Below are 24,012 nucleotides of genomic sequence, written 5' to 3' on the forward strand. Positions count from 1 at the left end.
CAGCCTTAAAAAGGAATGAATGACGGTTTGATTCATGCAACAACATAGATGAACTTTGAAGACATCATGTTGCTGAAATAAGTCAGGCATAAAAGGACAAACAGTATATAAATTGATTGATATGAAATAACTGGAATAAGCAAATTCATAGAGTCAGAACTAGAATACAGTTTACCAGGGCCCAGGTTGGGGGTAGAACATGGGAAGTTAATGATTAATTTGTACAGAGTTTCTTTTTGGGGTAATGGAAACATTCTGGAAATGATTGTGGTAAGGGTAACACAACATTGTGAAAGTAATTTGCACCACTGACATGTATTTGAATATGGCTAAAAGGGGAAATTTTAGGTTATATATATATGTTACTAGAATACATTAAAAAAAAACAAACCAAAGTACTGTACAAATCAAACAGTGAACCCTAATATAAACTATGGGCTATAGTTAATAGTATAAAAATGATAATATTGTTTCATCAATTGTAACAAAGGAACCATACTAATGCAAAGTGTTCATAAATAGGAAAATCCATGTGTCAGGAGGGGTATATGGGATCTCTGTACTTTCTGCATGATTTGTCTGTAAACTACAACTTCTCTAATAATAAAATAATAATAGTATGCTAAAATATATAACCCAAAGTAGCTTATGGAGAATAATTCAGCCGTGAAAAAAATATATATATAAGATAATAAAGATCAGAAGAGGGCATAAACTCATATTTATTCTTGCACATTGCTGGTTTTTTTTTTAAGATTAAAAAAAAAAATTTATTCTACCCCTGCCCCTTGTTGTTTTGCACTTGATGTATGCTCTCTGTGTCTGCTCATCTTCTTTTTAGGAAGCACCAGGAACCAAACCTGGGACCTCCCATGTGGGAGGGAGGCACTCAATCACTTGAGCCACCTCAGCTCCCTGTTTTGTTGTCTCTCATCTTTCCTCTCTGTCTCCTTGTTGTGTTATCTTGTTTCATCAGCTTGCTGCACCTGCCCTTTGCTCCAGCTCACTGTCTTGCTCATTTTCTCCAGGAGTCACTGGGAACCAAACCTGGGATCTCTCATGTGGTAGGCAGGAGCTCAATCGCTTTAGCCACATCTGCTTCCTGCTCTTTATTTCTAATGGTCATTTCTAACAACTAAACAAGTTAAATATTAGCTAAGGCCTTTTTTGGGGGGGTAACAAATTAGAGTCCTGATGTTTTAGATATCAAGGGTTTTAAATATTTAACAGGAAGTATTTCTTTTTTTTTCAGATTAATATCGATGGACAGGATATTAGGAACTTTAATGTAAGGTATCTGAGGGAAATAATCGGAGTGGTGAGTCAAGAGCCAGTACTATTTTCTACCACAATTGCTGAAAATATCCGTTATGGCCGTGGAAATGTAACCATGGAAGAGATAAAGAAAGCTGTCATAGAAGCCAATGCCTATGAATTTATCATGAAATTACCAAAGGTAAAACCTCTGATAATGTTCATTCTGAAAATTAGACTATCACTTCATAGTGTTCAGTTATTTCTTTTTGAAAGGTTAAGCTATTAATGTTTGAGATGCAAGGTTATCCAATTTTGATAGGTAATTATTTAGTCTTGGTTTAAGGAGTAATCTGCTATATGAATACTATAAAATCTTATACAAAATACGTTGTATTTTTAAAATAATTCAGCATGCATTTATTTTATTATAATTTACATTGTGGTAGTCAAAACAAAACTCCATGTTGTCTCTTGAAATTCTACAGACTTTGTAGCCTTTTTAATATAATATACTTCAAAACTCCTCTTTGTTTTTTAAAATGTAGAAATTTGACACGTTGGTTGGAGACAGAGGGGCCCAGCTGAGTGGCGGGCAGAAACAGAGAATCGCCATTGCCAGAGCCCTGGTTCGCAACCCCAAGATCCTCCTGCTGGACGAGGCCACGTCAGCCTTGGACTCTGAGAGTGAAGCTGAGGTACAAGCAGCTCTGGATAAGGTCAGTAGATCCTAAACACTTGAAGAACGAACAAACCGAAACTTTGTTGAAAACCTTCTCAATGCTTTCCAGAGTTTGGATTGATAAACATATATTTAAGGGCAAATGAAGCCTCTTATGGGATTTTATTGATTTCTCCTTTTTGTCAGGTCACATTGTCTATTGAAAGAAGTGAATGGTCAATTAACTGCCTTGCTTTGACCATGGTATAGTAGACTCAAGTCCAGGTCGATCCAATGAGTCATTTAACTTTCTCTTTTTCTTGGACATAGATTATTGCTTTGATTGAAACTATAAATATACCAAGAAAAAAAAATCTGGTTACCTAGACACTAGTTCCCCTGAAAAATATTTCAGAATGTTAGCCCCGTTCTGTAGACAACATCACTTTTATTCATGAAGGTTTCTTTTCTGGAAATAAAGTTCAATTTGTGCGTTTATGAGGTTTCTGTAGCACTTAAATAAGTAACACATTTCAGGGTGCTGAGCTCATGTGTGCAGCTCAGATATTTCTAAGTCAGTCACTAGCATCTTTACTGAGCTGAAGCATCACAGGGAGAACCTTATCTTGGCATACTGTCAGCATCAGTCCTGATATCATCTGTCATAACAACACATTATTAAAATCAGAATCAGATGACACCACATAAATTAGTTTTGAATGGTTAAAAATATATTTGATTCAATAGTTTAGCAAGAAAATTGTGCAAGTTCCTTGACTGAACCAAACTACCTCTTGCATTTTCGAGACTAGTGTATAAACCTTATTTTCTCAGGAAAATTTATACATGGATCCTAAGTAAACACAACTGCTTGCATGCTGTAAACTGTAGTTAGTCAATGCTTCCTGATTTATCAGATTAACATTTTAGTTTATCTCATATAATTTAATAATGACTAATGGAACAATGAGAACTATTACCTCACAAATTATTGCACTAAATTATATTTTTTCATGTATGTTAAGTGATAATATTAAAGAATCAATATATCAGACATATAAGATTGGTGTTTGGTTGGTTAATCAAAAGTGATTTAATGCAGGAAATCATTAAAAATTATATACGGAAATTTAATTAATTTTAACTTAAAACATATAAATGAACATTTGTGTATTGACCTTTTGATATGGGAATAGATTTTTTGTCATACTTTTTAAAAATTGTCTTTTTTAAAAAAAAGATAAATAGACCACATAAAACATTACATTAAAAAACCTAAGAGGTTCCCATATACCCCACTCCCCACCCCAATCCTACTCCTCCCACATCAACATCCCCTTTCATTAGTAAGGCACATTCATTGCATTTGGTGAATTCACCCTGGAGCACTGCCACACCTCATGGACCACAGTTTATATTGTAGTTCACACTCTTCCTCAATCCATCCAGTGGGTTATGGCAGGATATACAATGTCCTGCATCTGTCCTTGCAATATCACTCAGTACAAATGCCCCATATCACACCTCTTCCTCCCTCTCCCTGCACTCAGCAACTTCCATGGCCACCATCTCCATATCAGTGATACAGTTTCTTCCATTGCTAGAGTCACAACAGTTCTATAGTAGAATACCAGCAAGTCCACTCCAATCCACATTATATTGCTGTATCCTGTGAACCCTGGTATGGTGATGTCTACTCCACCTCTAAATTGAGAAGGGGCTTAGATCCCACATGGCTGATGGATGCAGTTCTCTTGCTTGTAGTTGTAGATACTCTTGGTTCCCTGGTAGGCTGGTTGACCATTCTCACCTCCCTGTCAGCTGACCTGGATAAGTCCAAGGAACCGGAGAGTAGGTGTTACAACTCTGCTGAGGCTCAGGGCGCAGCTGGCACATGGACAGTCTAGAGATTCAAGTCCTCTGAGCATACACAAACCCAAGCACCAATCACAGGTTCAGTAAAAGTGACAGAAGAGGCATGTATAGAGAGGTCACATCTGAGTCCAACTTCATCACAGTCAGGAGCACAAATTCCAGAGTAGGTCCCAATGGCAAGGCAATGAATTCCAGAGCCATCTGTCATGACTGTAGAACCCATGGGGCTCTGTAGCCCTCAGGAGCACCTGGGGTTGTATCTACTTTGTCTGTCTCTGGGATCCTGCTGAGATCTGTGTAAGCGCAACCCCTCTGATGTCCTCCCGACTCATTTTGAAGTCTCTTAGCCATATAAACTCATTTGGCTTTACCATTTCCCCCTTTTATTCAAGGTATTTTTTTAGTTGCATCACCAGTTGGTGATGGTATTAATCCCTTGGCACCAGGGATGCTCATCCCCGGGAGTCATGTCCCACACTAAGGGGAAGATAATGCATTTACTTGCTGAGTTTGGCTGAGAGAGTGGCCACATTTGAGCAACATGGAGGCTCTCAGGAGGTAACTCTAAGGCACCCTGCAGCTCTAGGCCTAGTTGAAATTTCAAGCACACAGGCTCATAAACATAGTTGTCAGTATCAAGGGCCCATCATTGAACTGGTCTTTGCCCTTGCACTTGGGGGAGGGAATAGATTTTTTATGGTAAAGTCAAGTAGGGTAAGAGAGATAGTAACAACAACAACAACAACAACAAACCAGCAAAAAACAAACAAACAAAAAACCCTTATTCAGTCCCAAGGCCATGGCCTAATCCTTTCTATGATACAAATATTCAATATATTAGCTTTTTCTGTGCTAAAAGAACAGGATTATTGGGGATGTTGTTTTTCATGGAATGGTTCCTTGCCATATAAATTGTCATCTTGCAAATTTTAATTCATATTTGGACAAGTTACTTCACTCAATTTTAGCAATTTCTTTGTATTATGTAGGATTACAGGAAGCTCCCCAACTGGTAACATTTTTCATATCTTTATGTATTTGCATATTTTTACATATTTAAAAATGCCTGATCACTCGAGTTTTTTTTTTTGCTTTTATAACTTTTTAATATTACATATATTAAGAAACAAAACTTTATCAGATATATTTCTCTCTTTGGGGATAATAAATTGTTATCCTAAGAAAATATATTTTAAAATTAGGGCAAGTTTAGGGAATAGTTATTTTCTTTACAATCTATGGACTGTCTTCTTAAAACATTCAGCATTTTGACATGATTTTTTTTGATAACTTGATTATATAAGTGCCACTCATATATTTTTCTTTCTTTTTTTTTTTTTTTAAGGGGGACTTGGGATTGAACCTAGGACCTCTGTAGGTGGGAAGCTGGCACTCAACCACTGAGCCACATCAGCTTCCCTGAGTTGGTTTTTTCGTTTGTTTTGCTTGTTGTTTTTGTTTTTTGAGGAGGCACCGGGAACTGAGCCTGGGACCCTCCATGTGGGAGATGGGTGCTCAACCCCTTGAGCCACATTGCTTCCTCATAATTTTTAAAGTTCTTGAGAAAAGTCATAAGAAGCTCAGGAAGGTAGTTAAGTGTACAGGCTTTGTCTCTGACAGGCTGGGGTTGCAGTCCTGGTTCTACCCCTTTCCAGCTGTGTGACCTTGGGCAAATAATAACCTCCCTGAGCCTAATATAGCTCAGAAATAATTGTGCTGAAAGGTAATCATATGGTTAAATGAGATTCTGTAGGTAATGTTTTTAGCAACGTTTAGCACAAAGGAATCACTTGATATATGTAAGTTACTGCACTATGATGATTAATCATCATTACCATGATTAGTATTAATTTTATTTGTTTGCCTAGCATACAGGTAAGAGATATTTAGCTGCTATTATTATGGTGATTATCATTACCATGATTATTATTAATTTTATTGATTGCTGAATTGGTCACCTATTGCTGCGTTACAAACCATCCCACTTCTGTGACTTACAACAATTTTGTGGGTTGGCTGGGTGGATCCTCTGCTGTTTTCACCTGAAGATCACACAACATGGCTGCATGTAGCAGGAAGGTTAGCTCAGTAAAAAGTCCAAGATGGCCTCACTCAAATGCTGGCTGTCAGCTGGGCATCTCAGTTCTCCTCCATGTGGCTTCTCAGACTCCAATAGGCTAACTTGGCTTCCTTACATGGAAGCCTCAGGGCAGTAAAAGAGGGCAAAGGCACAGGCTATAAGGTCTCTGGAAGCTTAGACTTAACTCACACATTTTCACTTTCACCACATTCATTTAATCAAAGCAAGTTACAAGGCTAGCCCAGACTGAAGGGATGAAGATACATATTCCGCCTCTTGATGGGATGAGCTGTAAAGAATTCTTAAGCTTCTATAGTGCACCCTCTCACCAAAATTATTTACATCTCTCTTGCCTGCAAAATAAATTCACCTCCCAAGACTCTCAAAGCTTTCATCTAATTATGGCATCAGGCTTACAGTCCAGTAGCTCAAGATCTGCATCTAATCCAAATATGGGTGATGTTCTTCATGTGCAGTTCATCTTAATCTAGAATCCAGTGAACTAAAAAGAAAACTTATCTTCCTCACAAACACCCAACATATAAAGGTAATACTTGTACAGGATGGTCAAGACCTGTGTCTGCAGCTTTCTCAGCTTGTCTTCTACCTATAGCAATTTGGGGGCCCAAAGGCCTCCTTTTCATTTTTCATTTTCTCAGTCTCTTTTAGTCCAAGCTAGTGAATTCTCTTTAAGGCTTTATGAGTTTGCTTAGAATCTGATTGTGGTTCACTCATACCCCAAAGCTTTATAATTTTTTTCAAAACATGTCTCTCTCTACTTTGGGCTCCATGTGAAGTTGCTGTGAGAAAACCCTTAAGATGTTTAGAAGCCCTTCTATGTAACTGACAGTGTCCACTGGGCATTGCCTTAAATCTTTAATTAATTTTTATTAGAAAACTTGTGGGTCTACAGAACAATTGTGCACAAAATACAGGATTCCCACATACTACCTCACCACCAAAACCTTGCACTGGTGTGGAACATTTGTTACACTGGATGATAGCATATTTTTATAATTCTACTATTAACTATAGTTCATGGATTAAGTCAGGGTTCATAGTTCATGGTATTTTCTAAAATTTTTATCCTGTTACCTTATATACAATAGAATATTTCCCCTTTTAGTCGCATTCTTAGATATATTTCCATGTTGTTAAGTACATTCACAATGTTGTACTTCCATCATCAATTACCAAAATATTTCCACCATTCCAAATAGGAATGCTATACATTTTAAGCCTTAACTTACCATTCCCTATCCTTACCCCATGCCCTGGTAACCTGTATTCTAGATTCTGACTCTATGAGTTTACTCATTAATCTCACACCCATAGCCTAATTTGATCTTTGGCTTCAGACCTCATTTCACTTGGATGACTAACAATTTCATTTTCCTACCCAGAAACCACTAGACCTTCTCTATTACTTCTAAATTTTCCTTGCAAACCAGAGTTCCTTCTTTAGCTCTTCATTCTCTTCCCACACCTTAGCATATACAACTAGGTTCATGTAATTGGAACTTTTTGATAATCTGTCTATAGAACTCTGGAATCTGTGTAACCAGAGCAAGTTAATTTGATAAAATACTATCTTCCAAGTTATAGAACACAAAATTTTTATCAATTATTCCAAGATTACATAACAGAGGTTGCCTTTTTCTGTCCTGCAATAGCAATTTCTTCACTGTTCTTCTGGTTTCCACTAACAGTATCATCACTCTCCTACAGACTTACTTTGACTAATAGAATGTTAATGAATTGAAATTTGAGGAAGTGGAGAAATAGACTCCACCACTGGATAGAGCTCACCCAAATCTGAAGAGATGGAGAAATAGACTACAGTACTGGCTGGGAGTAGCTATAAAGTATTTGTGGCCATATTTAAGCACCATACTTGCTATGAGAATAGTTCATAATCTATTCCAGGTGACCTCCCACTTTGAAGCTATCTACCCTGATACATTTTTAGATAATAAACCTTATTTTTCAATAGGGATATCCTTCTTTAGTGCACCCCCCACAATGATACTAGTCAGATATTTGGCCAGTCAATCCCTTCACAAAGCCCTTATTTGTAAACTTCAGTATACATGGCGAGTCGGGTCTTCTCAGATTGAACCCTGGGTGCCAGGCATGAGGACAGGAGAAGTCTTGGGGTCAGTTCCAGAGATCTGGCTGCTGCTGCCCTCCACTCAAGTGGTGGATGCGTGTGCTGCTCCAAACCTGCCCAGGCCAGGTGGCGAACATCTGGCCACACGGCTCCCCCACAGGACAGGAGACTCATTACCAGGGAATGAGTGGAAACCAGAACCTAACTTTTACATAATCTTAAAGAGGAATACAACAGCAGATTTGGTTTTCTGATTTTCAGAAGAAAGTTAATAATCACAAAGTTTCAAACCTTCAGTCACACAACTCTACTCACAGTGTTATCATATTAGAAGGGCAAGAAAAGAACCAAAAGATTGCCTCTGTGGTGATTTGCATGAAATGACTCCATGAAGTTTCATTTCTGTGTGTTTTTACAGAAGCTCCAGAAGGGCTAATAGAATAATACTTTCTTTGTTTGGCCCTGCCTTTCATAATACATTCTATCCTTGCATACCTGAAATTAGTTGGTGTCCTTGTCTTGTCAATGTCTTGTCAACATGAGGGTGTCTGAGAGCTCTGAAAAAAAATCTTTTCAAAGCTCTACTTTGGCAAAAATTTTGGTTAAGGGTGACAGTTGCTAACTTTCAGATTCACTCATACTTTGTTTCTCCTGCAGGCTGATCATTCATTCACAAATCTGATTCCATTTCCTCTGTATTGATCTTTTGACATAGCATCAACCTATTGTTATCATAATGACAACATAATCATAATTAGCAATTTATTAATCACTTTATTATCATGAATATAAATGAGATTAATCAAATTACTTCCTATATACCTTATCATATGTGGACTGTATTAGCCAAAGGGACACTGATGCAAAATACCAGAAACCGGTTGGTTTTTATAAAGGTATTTATTTGGGGTAGAAGCTTACTGTCACAAGGCGCTAAAGAGTCCAACTCAAAAGTTACTTCCTCACCCAAAGTCTGTTGCCATGTGTTGAAACAAGATGGTGGATGATATCTGTGAGTGTTCAGTCTTCCTTCTTCCCTGTTAAGGTTCCGTGGGTCCAGCTTCTTCGGATCTCAACTGTAGGCTGGCATAAAGCTCATTTCTCTTCCCAGGGCTCATTTCTTTCCGGGCTCTGCTACTCTGCTTGCTCCACAAGGTCAGCTGTCATCTCTCAGGCAAACGACTTGGCACTCTTCCATGGGGCTCCAGCATCAAAATGAAAAACTCTCTCCTTTGCTTTGTCATTTTTTCTGTTAAGTCCCACACCCTTGGTGTCATACTTATGTGGCTGAATCAAAGCCCTAATCATAATTTAATCTAGTAAAAGTGAAACCTCTCAGTTGAATACAATCTAATATGCCCAGAAGAACAGACCAGTTTATAAACACAATCCAAAATCTATATTTAGAATTCATAAACAATACCAAACTGCCACATGGTCCAAGCTATGAAACTTCGGCATCAGTAAATATTTGTGAATGCTTCCTTGGGGTTTATAAACTAAAAATCAAAGAACAGTCTTTAATGTTGTCCTAGATCTATGTTCTAGCCTCTCTCTTTTTTTAAGGTTTTACTCTTTTATATTTATTTAAATAACAGTTGATGCCCCTTATTTTAGTGTAAGGACTGATGTAAAGATACCACATTATTTTTTTTCTAGGTGGCTAACAATTATCTTAATTTTTTGTATAACTTCCCTACTAATAGATAATAGCATCTTTATAATAAACTAAATTCTTAATGTTTTGGATCTATTTCTGGACTCTATTTTGTTCTGTTGATCAAATTGCCTATTCACGGGCTAGATTCGCCTGGATTTTACTATTTACTGTATCTTCTTATGTCTTAATACCTGCTAGAGATATTCTCCTCTTATTAGCCTTCTTTTTTTTCTTGAGGCACCAGGGGTCAGGGATTGAACTGGGGACCTCATATGTGGGAAGCCAGAGCTCAACCACTGAGCCACATTGGCTCCCCTGAGTTGGTTTTTTCGTTTGTTCTGCTTGTTGTTTGGCTTTTAGAAGGCACTAAGAACTGAACTGAGGACCTCCCATGTGGGAAGCAGGTGGTCAATGACTTAAGCCACATCTGCTCCCCATTAATCTTCTTTTTCAGAATTTTCACGGTTATTCTTTTTATAAATTTAAGATATAATTCACATACCATAAAATTCATCCTTTTGAAAATGTACAACTCAGTGATTTTTAGTATATTTACAGAATTGTGCTTCTATAATTGCTATCAAATTCCAGAACATTTTAATCACCCCCAAAAGCAAGTCCTTACCCATTAGCAGTCACTCCTATTTCTCTCTCCCATCCATCCTTAGCAACAACTAGTCTACTCTCTGTGTCTATGGGTTAGCCTCTTCTAGATATCCCAGATAAATAAATCTTACAGTTATGACCTGTTGTGTTTAACTTCTTTCACTTAGCATGAAATTTTTAAGATCCATCCTTTTTGTATCATGTATCAGTACTTCACTCCTCTTTATGGCTGAATAATATTCCATTGTATGGATATATCACTTTGTGTTTATCCATTAATCAGTTGATAAACATTTGGATTATTCCTGCTTTTTAGATATTATGAATCCAGCCTCAGTTTTAATTGATATTTTAGCTAACTTAGGTGAATTACCTACATTCTAATGATCTTCCTAATGAAATAGTTTCATTTTTCAGAGTAGGAGTTGTCTTAAAAAGCTGCTCCTCTAATTGGGCTAATGATGATAAAAAAAAAAAGTAACCATTGTTAATGACATAACAATAATTTGTTGGGTATTATCTAGGTTTAAATGCCCAATTCAACTTACCCCACTCAGCTAGCATGGAGTTGAAGAAGGTCAACCACCACACCATGGAGCCAAGAATGCCTACAACTGAAAGCAGGACGATTGCATCCAGCATCCATGTGGAATCTAAGCTCCCTCTTGATATAGATGTGGAGTGGACACAACCATTCCAAGGTCCACAGGATGGAGGAATAGAGTATGGATTAGAGTTGATTTACCGATAATCTATTCATGAACTATTGTGATTAGTAATTGAAGAAAACGTGGCATTGGTGTGGAGAAAGTGGCCATGGTGGCTGCTGGGGGTAGGGAATGGGAGGAAGAGATGAGATGTGGAGGCGTTTTCGGGACTTGGAGTTGTCCTGGGTGATGCTGCAGGGACAATTACCGGAAATTGTATATCCTCCCATGGCCCACTGAGTGGAACATGGGAGTGTGGGCTATAATGTGGACTACTGACCATGAGGTGCAGTGGTGTTCAGAGATGTATTCACCAAATGCAATGAATGTCTCATGATGATGGAGGACATTGTTGTTATGGGAGGAGGAGTGGGGTGAAGGGGTGGGGGGTATATGGGGACCTTGTATTTTTTTAATGTAATATTAAAAAAATAAGACAAAAAGAAAAAAAAAGGCCCAATTCATAAATCCACCAATCAACATGTCAGGTCACTAAGCTACCTAGGGAGTTATTTGTTGACTTTAGCATATGTAAAAATCATCTGGAATACTTGTTTAAAATCAAGATTACTGGTCCCATGCCAGAAATAGTGATTCAGATGGTCTTTGAACCTCAATGTGAACAATCTTGATCCAGAGGTAGCTTTCACCTAAGCTGCCTGCATGCAGTCTGTCAGAATTACAGTTAAAATCTGGAGAAGGCTGTCCCTTGCCAACAACTTGCCTGAAATGTTTTTGCTAAAGTCTCTTGTATATCGTTCAATTCAGTACTTGCCTCAGGCAAGTACTAGGGAAAACATTTAAGAAAGGTCAAACCTTTTTTTGTTTTTCTTAAGCGAACACTGCCTCTACCTTAGACTTCAAGAGTCACCATCCTCATACTGAAGGGGTTGGTCTTCTACCTGGTCCAGAACTGAAGTCTGACTTTAACCTTTCATAGAAGAATAATGATGATCTTTTCTCTACTCACACAGAAATCTGGAGGACATGATCCACTTTAATCAACTGCAAACAACATCAATCCAAGAGCTTAACTGGGTATGTTAATTTATAGCATGTCATTATTGTAACTTTGTTGCACCATGTTTTTGTCCTTCTCTCCATTAGGCCAGAGAAGGCCGAACCACTATTGTGATAGCACACCGACTGTCTACAATCCGAAATGCAGATGTCATCGCCGGGTTTGGGGATGGAGTTGTGGTAGAGCAAGGAAGCCACAGCGAACTGATGAAGAAGGAAGGGGTGTACTTCAAGCTTGTCAGCATGCAGGTATCTGTTTCTCAGTAATTTTTTCTGCTGTTTGCTCCACAATGTAGTAGTCTTTATATTGTTCAAATTGGATGCAGCTAATGTCATACTGAGAAATAAGAAGCTTCGGGAAGATTGCCTAAAAGAGTACTTCCAGGACTTTAATTCAGAAAAGTGAAAGAATCCATGAAAGAGAGGAGGGAGAGGAGAAAATAAAGGAAAATACCCAAAGCACTCTGAATCTCTGTCCATATTGCTAAATTGACTGTTCAAACTAACAGGTCCCTTTCCACCAGAGATTAGGGATGGAGAGGATGGTAGTAAGACTAAGAAGGAAATGCCAGGATCTCTAGTGGTTTGGGGGCAGTCCTGTGTGAACCTAAAGTGCTTCTTAGATGATCCTAAGATGATCTAATATGACCAACTCCAAGATTCATGAACTGTAGGAAGTAGTTAGATTTTATTTAAAAAAAACAAATCATTCCCTCTCGTTGAGGTCCTAAATCAGGTTATATTGATAACTATTGCTTTGTTTATTATTAAATAAGACATTTTATTGTGTTAATTCACTTGAGCAAATTTACAGAATAACCCCAAAATATTTTGCTCTATAAGCATGATTCTTATGTTGTCAAAGTCTACACATTTGCTTTGATTTAACTGTAATTAGTGTGTACGCAGGTGTTTTTGTTCCTTTTTTATCATTTCAGATACACATTCTCCAAATACTATCATTTTAAAGGTTATTCAGCAGTTCAATTTATTAATATGCAATAAATTTCTTAGTCATTTCTCTAAAATTGGATATTTGGTTTCTCTGTTCTAAATACTGCCACTGTAAGCACATGTGCAGCCAAAAAAAAAAAAAGTTAACAATCTGCTTTGTTTTCTGACAAGTTTCTTAACTCCTTTTCATCTGATTTCCACATTTGGAATATTGACACCTACCATTTAGGGTCTGTCTTAGTTTGCCAGGGTTGCTATCATAACTGCAAATTGGTTTATTTATACATAGGTATTTACCGTCTCACAGTTTGGGAGGCTAGGAGCCCCAAAGCAAGGCATCGGCAGGCCATGCTCACTCCAAAGTCTGTAGTGCTCTGGTGGTGGCCCATCCTCTGCTTGGTCACATTGAGTCTGTCTCCTTCGGTCTCCTCCTCTGGCTTCTACTCTTTCTGCTTAGGTGTCTGTCTCTTCCTAGATATCCTCTGCTTATAAGGACTCCAACTCCAGTCCTAATGGATTTAGGCCCCTCCTGTGTCCCATCCCGCGGGACACTAATGAGGGCTCGAGTACCTGCCAGGGAGGAATGGTGGGACAAGAGACATGAAGAATGACAGCAAGACAATATTCTGATCAAGCTGCAAAATTTTATTGAGGGGACTGGGCAAATATACTCTAGGGAGGAGGAGGGGTGGTGAGTAAGGACAAGCGGTGACTTGGGATTGGTTGTTACAGTTGCTAGGGAGGGAGGCAAACGTCTAAGGAGGGGATTGGCTAGAAGTTCTTGTCTGGTATGCAGAGTTTCGCGCCTTGCGTCTGCGCACTGCTGTATTTGCCTGGGCTGTGGCGGGAAGCGGAGAACAAAGAAGCAGGGAGGAAGAAGAATAAGGAAGTGACAGAGCAGATTTGTGAACTCCGCCATGTTGCGGAGGGCTGTGGTTAGGTTTCACAGCAAGTGGCTCTCTACATAATTCCCCCTTTTTTGTTTTATAAAAATTAAAAAGAAGGAACAGCTGGCAATGGCTCTTGGTAGCGCAGGGCGCTCTCAGTGATGGTATATGGCTGAAAAGGTGCTCCCGTGCTGAAAGGGGGGCTGTGCCTGTCTTAGGTCGGGACTACACCCGGTAAGCAATTTATCTTACCCGATATGCGATCAGTCTTACCCGTCATTGGGAGTCATGGCAGCGAAAGGCCATGTCCCTGTCTTAGGTTGACTGATGGGTTAGTCCAGTTGCCTGTCATTGGCTAACCAGTCCAGCACCTCAGCGACAGATGGCTTGCAATTATGGCAAGCGGTAACGGTGAGCCCTCATAGACCGCGTAGGACAAGCGTGCTGCACTGAGATTGGTGGGTGTGGCCACACCCGCTCTGGTCTTGTTAGGCCAGAGTGCCCGTTGTTCGTTCGAGCTGCTAGATTTTTGCCGGAGCTGTTCAGTGATATAGATTTAAACAGAGAAGTTTAAGCCATAATAAAAGGAGGTTTAGACCGTTATTGCATCAGCTCTGGCAGCCATTCTGTGTTCCCTGGTATTGCTGAAGGCAGGCGCTGTCCTGAATGTCCCCAACATCATCTCCCCCTTTTTAAAGGGTTTGGAGGAAGAATGCTCGCTGAGCATTCTTTTGGCATTAACCTGCTGGGGGAAGCAGAGGCCTCATTCCCCATGTTGTTTGTGGCTCTGTTTTTCTGGGGAGGGGAATTTGGAGTAGGATTCGCGCCGAGCGAATCTCTTATTTGCGCAGAGCGACCCCCTATGCTAATGAGGCATGCTTCTCAAGGAGCTTGAAAACGGCCTTTTCTTTGTTTTGGCCCTCCTTTGCAGTGCTTTGCCTCGCACCCAGCGGTACCAACCTCAGCTCGTGCATTCAGTGAGGAGCATATTTTCAAGTTTTATGCTGTTCCCGTAGGAGGGGGCTGGACAGCGCCCAGGTATTCCGGATTTATGCCTCGGTCAGCAAGATGGAGTTGATGGTAATGCACTTGAATGGGCTTGCTCAGAGCGGAGTCAATTTGGTTCTTGCATTATGTAGAGAGTTATTACTAGGATACTAGATAGGAAAAAGAGTTATTACGAGGATACCAGATAGGAAATAAGGCAACATAAGAATTTACATTTTTAAAGGTTACAAGTTTGTTCACAATATAGTTTCATCTTAAAAAACATATTTTCTTTGAGGTTAGAGGTTGCTTACAGCATTATTTCAGGTTGGGGGGGGGCTTTTCGCTCGTGAGGGTGAGTTGCCGTTTTAATTAGTCTAAAGATATACCTTGATCAGCAAGGTAAAGTCTGTGATAGTGCACCTGAATAGGCTTGCTAAGAACGGAATCAATTTGGTCTTTTACTAGTTGTATAATTCTTTTTATGGCCCAAGGTGCAAAGGATATTATAAGGAGTATAGTTATTAAGGGGCCTAGAATGGGAAGGATATAAGGAAGGATTCCGTTAAATCCTCAGGAAAGGTTTCCTTGGGCTTCCCTTTCTCTATTACGCTTTGCTAGTCCTTCTCGGAGCTGGGCCATATTGTCTCTAATAAGGCCGGAATGATTGGCGTAAAAGCAACACTCCTCTCTTAATGCGGCACAGATTCCTCCCTCCTTAAGGAAGAGGAGGTCTAGTCCTCTGCGGTTTTGGAGGACAACCTCGGATAGTGAATTTAGGGATTTTTCTAGATGGGAAATGGAGGTTTCGATGCGGGCTATATCTTCATCGACGGCTCGCCTGATAAAGGAAAAAGATGTTTGTTGCGTGGTGAGGGCTGCTATTCTGGTGCTGGCTCCGGCGAGACCTAGAAGTGAAGTGATTGTGATGGTGGTGATGACTTCTCTTTTTTGTACATAGACTGGTAGAAGATGACGCTGCCAGGAGTCAAGGAATTGGTTATCATCATGAAAATAAATGCGGGGGAGTATAATAACAAGCACACAGGTTTCGCAGGTGGCGTTAAGGGTTTGGACGCTGAGACAGGGGGTGAGTCCGGTGGAGGAACACAGCCATTTTGTACTATTAGCGGGTATTAGAAATTTTTCGTTTGGCTGAGGATTGGCAGTAATACTGCAAAGGGTGTGCATGTATGGGGCAATAGAGCCTCCGATCTTAGTAATACAAAGCCCGCTCTGGGAGACGAGCTGGACTGTGAGTCCAATCTTCGTTTGGTTCCAATTACGGGAGGTGGGATTGTTGTCTGTAGAGGTGCTGTAAGAGGCGTTGGTGGCTATAGCCTTGTAGTATGGTAATGCGGAGGAGAAACACAACCAGCAATTTTGGGTAAGGTTGGGATTAGAAGAGTTTAAAGAGAGGAACGTGGCATTAAGGAGGGCTAAGAGTGGGTTGTGCAGTTGCAGTGAGGATGTGTTGGGGGAGGAGGCATTGGAGGAAGCGTTAGGATGAGAAACATTGGAATATGAGCTGTTTGGTGGCGGGGGCGTAAGGGCAGCCGAGAGGGGATTGAGAACCGAGCTGGGGCCGACTGGAACTGAAGACGGCGAGGAGGAGGCTTGGTTTTCTTTATAATGAAAAAGGAGCCATAGTCATAGCTGGACATGTAGAGCCGTATTCCCCATGTGCGGCCATGAAGCCATTGAACGTCATTGGGATCTCTTACCTGTAGGGTGATGTTAGGCCATCGGGGATTGACTACGGAAAGGTGAGGGTCGTTGTTAGGGGCCCCGGACCATCCAAATGCCATAGACTCGCACCCCCAATGGGGACAGTAATAGTGTGCGGGATCGTGGCAGGAGTGCGAGGAGGAACCTGACGAAGAAGGGCAGATGTAGTAGCCTGATATGAGGTTGTTTCCTGCATTAGTGATGTGTGGGTCGGAAGGATTACTACTCCCTTCTACCCAAGTCCAGCAGCCGGTTCTATTGTCATCGACGCCTGGGACGCCGCAACTTCTTGGGTAGAGAGTATTTTTTCGGTATAGGTTGAAGCCCATGCCAGAGAGGCAACAGGCATGCAGATAGAAAGATGGGGCACCTGAAGTGACGTTGTAACGAAGGATAATTTCTTGTTGCGAGAGGCTTACTGTCCAATTAAAAGGTTGATGGCTTGGATTGTGAGTGTGGGGGAAGGGAAGAGGAGGAGGATGGTGATAATTTTAAACGGGGAGAGGTTTGGAGAGGTCATTATGAGCTAAAGTGGATGAGTGTAGTATATATGGCAACAATAGACAGGAAAGCAGCAGCGAGGAAGAGTCGTTGCCCGAGGTTCCAATCCTTCGGGGCAATGGTGGCTAGGCCGATAGCAAAGAGTATGCTAATAAAGCAATAGCTATAAGGAAAAGATAGTGAAACATATGAAGGGCAGATACTTAAGGCAGAGGTGTTGTTGGGAGCTGTTCGGTTGAGATAAAGTATCTTCTTGAGGCAGAGTCAGGAGGGCTGGGCCAGGCACGCTTGGTTGAGATGATGAAGTATCTTCTTGATGTGGATTACAGCGGTGGCAGGAGTTTCTTTTAGATTGTTGGATGAGCTGTAAAGAAAAGAAAGAGTTTTTCTCAGGGGGGTTTTTCCTCCCTGGAAGGGTTAGTTGGTGGTTGGGGAAGTGGGGGGGTAATATGTTTTATTAATCTTTCTGGGAGCCAACGAGGGCCATCCCCTTTTTGGTCGTATGTGAAGGCAGAGCCTCGTCCCCAGATAATTACGGGGTCGGGTCCGTTCCATTGCGATGTTAGAGGGTCACGCCACATGACAGTGGCTTGTTGCACTTGTGTGGCGGGATGCCAGTGTCTATCAGCTGCGGAATGTCCGTTAACATCCAGGGTTAAGAAGTTAAGGACAAAGAGAGCATGATGTAGGAGATCCCAAGGTCGTTGCTTTGTGAGATTGAGAGTGCTTTCAGTTAAACGGTGTAGGGTGTTTTTTAGCGTGCGATGTGCTCGCTCTATTATTCCCTGGCCCTGGGGGTTATAAGGTATTCCTGTAATGTGTTTAATTTGTAATTGTTGACAGAATGTTTGAAAGTTTTTTCCAGTATACCCAGGTCCGTTATTTGTTTTAATGGTTTTAGGCTGGCCTAGAGTGGTGAAGCATTGCAATAGGTGAGATATAACATGTTTTGAGGCTTCTCCTGATTGTAAGCTAGCTAGGATGAAGCCACTATAGGTGTTGATGCAAACATGGACGTACTTAAGTTGTCCAAAGCTAGCGATGTGGGTAACATCCATTTGCCAAATTTCATTTGAGACAAGGCCTCTGGGGTTAACCCCTAGATGAGGGACTGGCAGTTGAGTTACACAATTGTGGCAGGCTTTGACTATTTCTCCAGCCTGTTCCCTGGTAATGCCAAATTTTTGGCAAAGAGTGTTTGCATTTAAGTGGTGTTGAGCATGGGCTTGCGTGGCTGAGGTTAGAGGAGTGGAGAGGGTAAGGCATGCCAATCGGGTGGCAGCATCCGCTAACGCATTGCCCTTAACTAGGGGGCCAGGCAGATTTTGGTGGGTGCGGAGATGTCCTATGAAAAAGGGTTGTTGTCATTTAAGGATTGCTCTCTGGAGTTTTGAGAATAGTGGAACTGCATTACTGGACGGTTTAATAAAGGGGGTTGTTTCTAGTAGGGGGACTGAATGAGCTATATACGCGCTATCAGTGTACAAGTTAAAGGGTTGGTTTTGGAGGCAGGAAAAGACTTGCAAAACTGCATAAAGTTCAACAAGCTGAGCTGAAGTATAAGGGGAGTGTGCAGAGAATACTTGGTCTTGAATAACATAGGCTGCGGTTCCATTTGCGGAGCCGTCAGTAAAAACTAGAGGAGCTGAGTCAATGGGCTTTGTCTTGGTAACCTTAGGGAAGATGAATGGGTGGATTTTGGCAAACTGGATCAATGGGTTAGCTGGATAATGGTTGTCAATGTCCCCTGAGAAGGAAGAGCATGCGATAGCCCTATCATCATCAGTTTGGAAAAGCCAATTAATTTGATCTTGTGTCTATGGGACGATAAGGGAATCCGGGTCTTTACCAAAGAGTTGGCGGCTGGTTTGTCTGCCTTTGGTTATAAGGGAGGCTGTGAGAGAAATGTATGGTGAAAGTACTTGGGGAGGGGTAGCGGAGAGGTGAATCCAGGGTAATGGACAACCTTGTTCGTCCTGCTGGTTGCGTTAGGATTGCCAGAAAACACCCGTTGGGGTATGGGTTGTAGCTAGAACTATGAATACTAAAGGACGGCGGTAGTCTATTTGATAACATGTTTGGGTTTGAATGGCTTGGTTTACAGTTTCAAGCGCTCGTACTGCTTCTAGGGTTAAACTCCTGCGAGAGGATGAGTTAGTAACTCCTTTTAAGATTTCATTGAGTGGGAAGAGTGCTTCTGTAGATATTTTAAGGTAGGGGCGAAGCCATTGGATGTCCCCTAAGAGCTTCTGGAAATCATGCAACGTCCGTAAATGGGAGGTTTGTAGCTTAATGCGAGGAGTGAGAACTTGCTGATCCCAAAGTTCAAATCCAAGATAGGAGAAGGGGTTGGAGGTTTGTACTTTGTCAGGGGCTATTAGAAGACCTTTTGGGGTTAGGTGTTTAAGAAGGCTTTGATAGCAGGAATGTAACTTGGACAAGTCTGGACTTGCTAACAAGATGTCGTCCATATAATGAAGAATGTAAATTTGCAGCCATGACTGTCTGATTGGGTTAATGGCTGTAGCAACAAATTTTTGACACAAGGTGGGGCTGTTGGCCATGCCTTGTGGCAAGACTTTCCATTGAAATCGGGGCATTGGACCTTGAAAATTGATTTGAGGAACACTGAAGGCGAAATGTTGCCTGTCCTCAGGGTGAAGAGGTATGGAGAAAAAGCAATCTTTTAAGTCTATAACTATTTTGTAAAAATTTGAAGGGATTGCGACTGGCGAGGGGAGACCGGGTTATAAGGCTCCCATGGGGACCATCGCTTTATTGACGGCCCGTAAATCTTGTAACAGTCTCCGTTTGCCTGATTTCTTTTTTATGACAAAAATGGGGGTATTCCAGGGGGACTGGGTAGGCTCGATGTGCCCACCAGCAAGATGTTCCTGTACTAACTCTATGGCTGCTAGAGTTTTCTCTAGGGTTAGAGGCCATTGATCAACCCATACTGGCTGCATACTCTTCCAGGAGATTTTTTCAGCATGGGGTACAGGGATATCAATGGCCATTATGTTAAATCCTGCGGGAACCCAAATCCTGTTTTGTTTGTATTAGGTTTTACGGAGATGGGTTGTTTAATGCCTTGATTATTTCTGCCTAAGCCTTTGCCAGGGAGGAAATCCATATTAAGCATTTGAGCGGCGATGGTGTTATTGGGGCTGCGCATAAAGACTTTCATTTGGGTGAGGATATCCCTACCCCACAGATTAACAGGGAGATTGGGAAGAACATAAGGAATAACCGTGCCCTTATTTCCTTCGTCATCTTCCCAATTTAGGGTTTGTGAACTTTGGAGGGGGTCAGTGCTTTCACCTATCCCTTGCAGATGGGTGGCAGTGGCAGTAAGGGGCCAAGATTTGGGCCAGTGGTTTGAAGAGATGACTGAGGCATCGGCCCCTGTGTCCAGTATGCCCTCAAAAGATTTACCATTTAGTTTTAATTTTAGGGTGGGCTGGTTATGGGTTATGGCCTGTGCCCAGTAAACATCGGAGGAACCAGGGCTTTCAGTGGTACGCTGCAGCCTTTTGAAATTTAAATTAACTTGAAGCAAAGGGAGGATGACGAGCTGTGCTATTCGGGTGCTGGTAGGGATGGGGACTATGTTATGTGAGGTGGCAGCAATTATTTTTACTTCGCCTTTAAAATCATTATTTAGCACCCCTGGGAGGACTTATACCCCCTTTAGGGAGGTGCTGGCTCTCCCCAAGATAAGGCCGAAGGTGTTTGGGGGTAACGGTCCATACACCCCCGTTGGAATGGGGAGGGGACTGGATTCTGGGGTTAATAGTGATTCGGAGGCGGCACAGAGGTCCAATCCTGCGCTCCCTGCTGTTGCTCTCCATAAGTCGGAGATACGGCAGAATGGTGAACGGTTGGGAGTGCAGGTATTGTAGGAGGGGAAGGCTGAACAAACCTCACTGCCCCGGGGTTTGTTTTGGGCGGGGCCTGGGGCTGGCCCCGATGGGAGTTTCCCTGCCACCGAGGTTTGATGGGTTGGCCATAGATGTCGGTTTGAGAGCGACACTCTGCCGCCCAGTGGAACCCCTTTTTGCATCGCGGGCAGGCGGAGGAGGGGCGCGGCTTAATGCCGGGGTTGCTGAGCAGAGGGGGCGCGGCTGATGGGCGGGGCTTTATGGGGCAATGTTTGGCGAAGTGGCCAGGCTGCTTGCGTTAAAGCAGGCGGGAGGATTATCTAAACTCTTTTTCAGATCTTGAAAAGCTGCGTCGATGGCTAAGCCAAGGGTTTGGGTAGGGCCGATATTGGCACAGAGTTTTATATAATTGTTAAGATCAGTGTTACGGAAATGGCGAATGGCACCCTGACATGCCGCATTGGCATTTTCGAAAGCTAGTTGTTTAATGAAATCACTCCCGCTTTCAGAACCCCCAAACAGGTGCTCGGCTGTGGCTTGCAGCCGACTGAGGAAGTCAGAAAATGGCTCCTCGGCACCTTGCTGCAGCCTAGCGAGTGAAGAGGTGGTGGCATCTTTTTGGGGAAGTTTTTTCCAAGCTTTAAGCGCTGCCGTTTGCACTTGGGAGAGGAGCCCAGAACTAAATTGGGCCTGTGCTTGACTGGTTTGGTATGGCTTTTGTCCTAGAAACCTTTTTAATGTCCAGTCTTTGGAATCGACTTTGCGGATGTTACAGGCTGCAAAGCTTTTGCTGTTTTCTTCGTATTCAGACTTCCATAGCAGAAAGTCGCCGCCAATTAGGGCAGCTCTAGCTAATTGAAACCAATCATTAGGCACTAATTCTTGGTCACTTAAACCCTCCACGAGTGCGAGCGTGAAGGGGGCGGTGGCACCGTAGGAGTGCACGGCCTTTTTAAATTTTTCAAGGTATTTTAAACTGAGGGGTTTATACTCTGCTGCAGCTGAGGGAGGAGGGCCTCGCCAAATGCTGCTGGTGGGTTGATTACGTTCCTCATCGGAGCCGGAGTTATCATCTTCATGATCAGAGTTGTTAAGATGGCGGTTATGGTCGCCATTTTGTGTACTGGGGCTGGGTTGTTCTAAGTCGCCATCTTGGGAATTTAATGGTCGGCGGGCGTGGTCAGATAAGGCAGGTGAGCGCCGGGTTTCACTCCTGGTAACGGGGAAGGCGAGTGCAGGGCCTCCGGGTTCCTCTTTTGGGAATGTGAGGGACACAAGGGTTTGGGTAAGTGTTGGAATCTGACTGGTTAGTTCGGCCACGGGGGTCAAGCTACTGGCAAGAGGATTAGTGAGGGGGGCCTTGAAAGCCACTGGATAAAGCAAAGGCGGGTTTAAGCTAGGGTTATCATATGGGGGAGGGTGGAAGATCAGAATGTGACGCGGTTTAAAACTAGAAGGGTGGGCACCGCGGTTTTCAGGGCCAGTTTGGGTGGTGTTAGGGGCTTCTTCGAGGGAAGGGGCAGTAGGGGTTGGTGGCTTATCTTCGAAGGAGATGAGACTGACGGGTGAATCAGGACACTCAGGGTTATCCTCTCTTTTATTTTCCCCACTCCAGCTCCCATCTTCCCCATCCCGGCCGCTGCAAACTGAGGCAGGGCGGGAGTGTAATTTAAGGACGGTTTCTCCTTCCACAATAATATTTTTAATATCAGGGGGTTGGGAGGTAATTCCTATCATGTCCTGAATTAATCGCCAATAATTGAAAGCTGTAACAGGAATTTTTTCAGGGCCAAAAGTTTTATAATAATCATTCAGACAGTCTCCTACTCTTTTCCAACATCTTTCATCAATGGTCCCTTCTTCAGGGAACCAAGGACAGGTCCTAATGATAAACTTTAAAAATTCTACGAGACTTTTCTTTTTCACTTTAACTCCTCGTGTCTTGAGTGCTTCCTTAACCTGACTGATAAACAACATATGCGAAGATGATCCTTGTCCCATGATTTTAGGTCAGATAGAAATAGAACTTACTTGTTTCAGTGTTTTCGGTTAGATGTTCAACTGGTGATCTCCCACTGCCACGGGTCGGACTGTTCCCCTTCTCCGCCGCTGAAGTGTGGCCTTTGCTTCGGCCGAGGTGTTGAGAGCGCTCTCCTCTGTTGGCGAAGCGGCGTTCCTGTCCTGGCGTGGTCACTCTTTGCCCCACATTGGGCGCCAGTCTGTCCCGTCCCGCGGGACACTAATGAGGGCTCGAGTACCTGCCAGGGAGGAATGGTGGGACAAGAGACATGAAGAATGACAGCAAGACAATATTCTGATCAAGCTGCAAAATTTTATTGAGGGGACTGGGCATATATACTCTAGGGAGGAGGAGGGGTGGTGAGTAAGGACAAGCGGTGACTTGGGATTGGTTGTTACAGTTGCTAGGGAGGGAGGCAAACGTCTAAGGAGGGGATTGGCTAGAAGTTCTTGTCTGGTATGCAGAGTTTCGCGCCTTGCGTCTGCGCACTGCTGTATTTGCCTGGGCTGTGGCGGGAAGCGGAGAACAAAGAAGCAGGGAGGAAGAAGAATAAGGAAGTGACAGAGCAGATTTGTGAACTCTGCCATGTTGCAGAGGGCTGTGGTTAGGTTTCACAGCAAGTGGCTCTCTACACTCCTGATTCAATTTGGCCTCATCTAAATAAGATCTCCAAAGATGCTATTTACAAATACGTTCACCCCCACAGGACCAGGGGTTAGGACTTGAACATGTCTTGAACTTTGATTCAGTGCCCAACAAGGTTGTTATAGGATTAAGAAATAAGCACCTGCATATACTAAAAAAACCACTCAAGTGTATATTTTAAAAGGGTGAATTTACTGATTGATGAATTATATCCCAATAAATCTGTTATTAATAAAAAGAAATAAGCATCTGACACAAAATAGATGCATGATAAATGGTAGTTACTGAAATTTGCAAATTCCCCAAAGTGAAAATATCAAATGAAATGATAGAAATTTCTTGATCTCAGACTTGCATTTCCCAGGGAAATGCTCCAGTCAGGGGTGATCAATCATTAGTGTTTTGCCAGTTGCTTTCATATGGCCTGGCTACAAAG

General features: G+C 42.2%; 1 protein-coding gene across 3 annotated transcripts in view; it reads left to right on the plus strand.

Moving 5' to 3' along the window:
- ABCB4 (ATP binding cassette subfamily B member 4) overlaps positions 1-24,012 on the plus strand; it is a 101,290-nt gene that overhangs the window by 35,510 nt on the left and 41,768 nt on the right. For all 3 annotated transcript variants that reach the window (XR_009185839.2, XM_004478096.5, XM_071215185.1), the window contains exons 13-15: positions 1,253-1,456; positions 1,803-1,973; positions 12,061-12,222. Coding sequence is in view for 2 of the 3 variants with exons in the window: in XM_004478096.5 (XP_004478153.1) it covers positions 1,253-1,456; positions 1,803-1,973; positions 12,061-12,222 (537 nt within the window). In the remaining variant the exon portion in view is untranslated. The remainder of the gene's footprint in view (positions 1-1,252; positions 1,457-1,802; positions 1,974-12,060; positions 12,223-24,012) is intronic.

The sequence above is a fragment of the Dasypus novemcinctus genome, chromosome 5 (assembly GCF_030445035.2).
Source record: "Dasypus novemcinctus isolate mDasNov1 chromosome 5, mDasNov1.1.hap2, whole genome shotgun sequence".
Lineage (NCBI taxonomy): Eukaryota > Metazoa > Chordata > Mammalia > Cingulata > Dasypodidae > Dasypus > Dasypus novemcinctus.